The sequence below is a fragment of the Palaemon carinicauda genome, chromosome 4 (assembly GCF_036898095.1).
Source record: "Palaemon carinicauda isolate YSFRI2023 chromosome 4, ASM3689809v2, whole genome shotgun sequence".
NCBI lineage: Eukaryota > Metazoa > Arthropoda > Malacostraca > Decapoda > Palaemonidae > Palaemon > Palaemon carinicauda.
The window spans coordinates 65129632-65132702 of record NC_090728.1 but is presented as its reverse complement, the minus strand read 5'-3'; the positions used below and the strand labels follow the sequence as shown (position 1 = coordinate 65132702).

At 35.2% G+C, this 3071-nt stretch overlaps 1 protein-coding gene across 1 annotated transcript in view; it reads left to right on the top strand.

The window, feature by feature from the left end:
• The first annotated feature begins 288 nt into the window (after positions 1–288).
• The window catches only part of LOC137639996 (uncharacterized), a 42984-nt gene continuing 40201 nt past the window's right edge, over positions 289–3071 (top strand). The window contains exon 1 of the mRNA XM_068372338.1: positions 289–418. Within this exon, the coding sequence (XP_068228439.1) occupies positions 328–418 (91 nt within the window). The 5' untranslated portion in view covers positions 289–327. The remainder of the gene's footprint in view (positions 419–3071) is intronic.

Genomic DNA, 3071 nt, shown 5'->3' with positions numbered 1-3071 from the left:
ATATCTACAAAGGCATTTACTTTATAGACATTAGTTTCCAATATTTACCCTTTTAACCTCTTATCATCTAACATTATCATACTGCTCCAAACCTCTTACTTGATCTGTGATTCAAAATTTCTTAAATTTCTAAAAAAATCCCTCATATTAAAATAAAATCCTAAGATATAATTTACATTAGAACACACACTTTGTTCATAAATGTTCTTGTGTGTAATATCAACCGCATGGTGACACACATACATATAGCAACTGATATCATAAGGCTGGTTTGTCCATTTCAGATAGTGTGAGACAAAAGGAGGACCAAGGTTCGAGGTCGTCGGAATGGGGAGGAAGCGACTGTCCCTCCTCTGGGCAGTGATATTGCTAAGTGCAAAGGCCCTTGTGGCCAGCGCTGTCGGGGACACGGCTAATGGTTAGTGCCAGTTTTTATTAAAGGTATTTGTTTATGCGAGAAAAAGCCTTCTCAATGACCCAGTAGTAAGAACTTGATTGGACTTTTTCATTGAAAATTGCTTCATTCGACTGAAGACATTTTCTTCAAGAATAATTCCTATATTCTTCCAAAGATGTCTTCTCCAATAAAAATTGCCTTTTTTCCTCTAAATATGTCTTCTCCAATAAAATGGCTTTATGCTGCTAAAGACGTCTTCTCCAACAACAATTGCTATATTCTTCCAAAGATGTCTTCTTCAATAAAAATTGTATTTTTTCCTCTAAATATGGTCTTCTCCAAGAATAATTCCTATATTCTACCAAAAATGTCTTCTCCAATAAAAATGGCTCTATTCTTCCAAAGATGTCTTCTCCAATAAAAATGGCTCTATTCTTCCAAATATGTCTTCTCCAATAAAAATGGCTCTATTCTTCCAAAGATGTCTTCTCCAATGAAAATGGCTTTATTCTTCTAAAGATGTCTTCTCCAATAAAAATGGCTTTATTCTTCTAAAGATGTCTTCTCCAATAAAAATGGCTCTATTCTTCTAAAGATGTCTTCTCCAATAAAAATTGCTTCATTCTTCTAAAGATGTCTTCTCCAATAAAAATGGTTCTATTCTTCAAAAGATGTCTTCTCCAATAAAAATTGCTTCATTCTTCTAAAGATGTCTTCTCCAATAAAAATGGTTCTATTCTTCAAAAGATGTCTTCTCCAATAAAAATTGCTTCATTCTTCTAAAGATGTCTTCTCCAATAAAAATTGCTTTATTCTTCTAAAGATGTCTTCTCCAATAAAAATGGTTCTATTCTTCAAAAGATGTCTTCTCCAATAAAAATTGCTTCATTCTTCTAAAGATGTCTTCTCCAATAAAAATGGCTTTATTTTCTAAAGATGTCTTCTCCAATAAAAATGGCTTTATTCTTCTAAAGATGTCTTCTCCAATAAAAATGGCTTTATTCTTCTAAAGATGTCTTCTCCAATAAAAATGGCTCTATTCTTCCAAAGATGTCTTCTCCAATAAAAATGGCTCTATTCTTCCAAAGATGTCTTCTCCAATAAAAATGGCTTATTCTTCTAAAGATGTCTTCTCCAATAAAAATGGCTTTATTCTTTTAATACGTCTTCTCCAATAAATATGGCTTTATTCTTCTAAAGATGTCTTCTCCAATAAAAATGGCTTTATTCTTCTAAAGATGTCTTCTCCAATAAAAATGGCTTTATTCTTCTAAAGATGTCTTCTCCAATAAAATGGCTCTATTCTTCCAAAGATGTCTTCTCCAATAAAAATGGCTCTATTCTTCCAAAGATGTCTTCTCCAATAAAAATGGCTCTATTCTTCTAAAGATGTCTTCTCCAATAAAAATTGCTCTATTCTTCTAAAGATGTCTTCTTCAATAAGAAGTCTTTATTTTTCCAAAGATGTCTTCTCCAATGAAAAAGATTTTATTCTTCCAAAGATGTCTTTTCCATTCAGACTAATCTCAACAAGCTCTTGTATTAGATTGTTCTTCTTGCTTCTGTTCCAAACGATGTAGGTAGTAGTTTGGCCAGGGCACCAGCCACCCGTTGATATACCATTGCTAGAGAGTTATGGGGTCCTTTGACTGGCCAGACAGTACTACATTGGAGCCTTCTCTCTGGTTACGGTTCACTTTCCTTTTACCTACACGTACACCGAATAGTCTGGCCTATTCTTTACAGATTCCCCTGTCCTCATACACCCGACAACACTGAGAATACCAAACAATTCTTCACGCAAGAGGTTAACTACTGCACTGTAATTGCTTAGTGGCTACTTTCCTTTTGGCAAGGGTACAAGAGACTCTTTAGCTATGGCAAGCAGCTCTTCTAGGTGGACACTCCAAAATCGAACCATTGTTCTGTAGTCTTGGTAGTGCCATAGCCCCTGTACCATGGTTTTCCACTGTCTTAAGTTAGAGTTTTATTGCTTGAGGGTACACTCAGGCACAGTATTCTATGTTTCCTTATTTTGTTTTCCTCACTGGTCTTATTTTCCTTGTTGGAGTCCTTGGTCTTATATCATCCTGCTTTTACGGCTAGGGCTGTAGCTTAGCTAATAATAATAGTAACTATAGGGGCACTCAGTAGAGTGCAGACCTCCACTGCGGCAGCCTATTTCTCGTCCTTTAACCTTTGACCTTGACCTTCAAAATGTTTATTATTTACAGCTTTTTGTATAGCAGTTAATTCCTGCAATTAAAATTGTGACCAGGAAGCTGTTCACAAACACATACACACACACACAAACAGATGGTAAAACATAACCCCCTTTCAACTCCATTGATGGAGGGAGGTACTACTACTACTACTACTACTACTACTGCTACTACTACTACTACTACTACTACTACTACTACTACTACTACTAATAATAATAATAATAATTAGTATATGGTGCAGAAGTCAGTGTATAATTCCTTCAGGATTTAGGACACTGAGCCCTCCCTATTCCAACTTCATTGAGGAGGTAATAGTACTACTACTACTACTACTACTACTACTACTACTACTACTACTACTTCTAATAATAATAATAATTATAATAAATAGTCCATGATGCAGAACTCAGTGTATAATTCCTTCAGGATTTAGGACACTGAACCCTCCC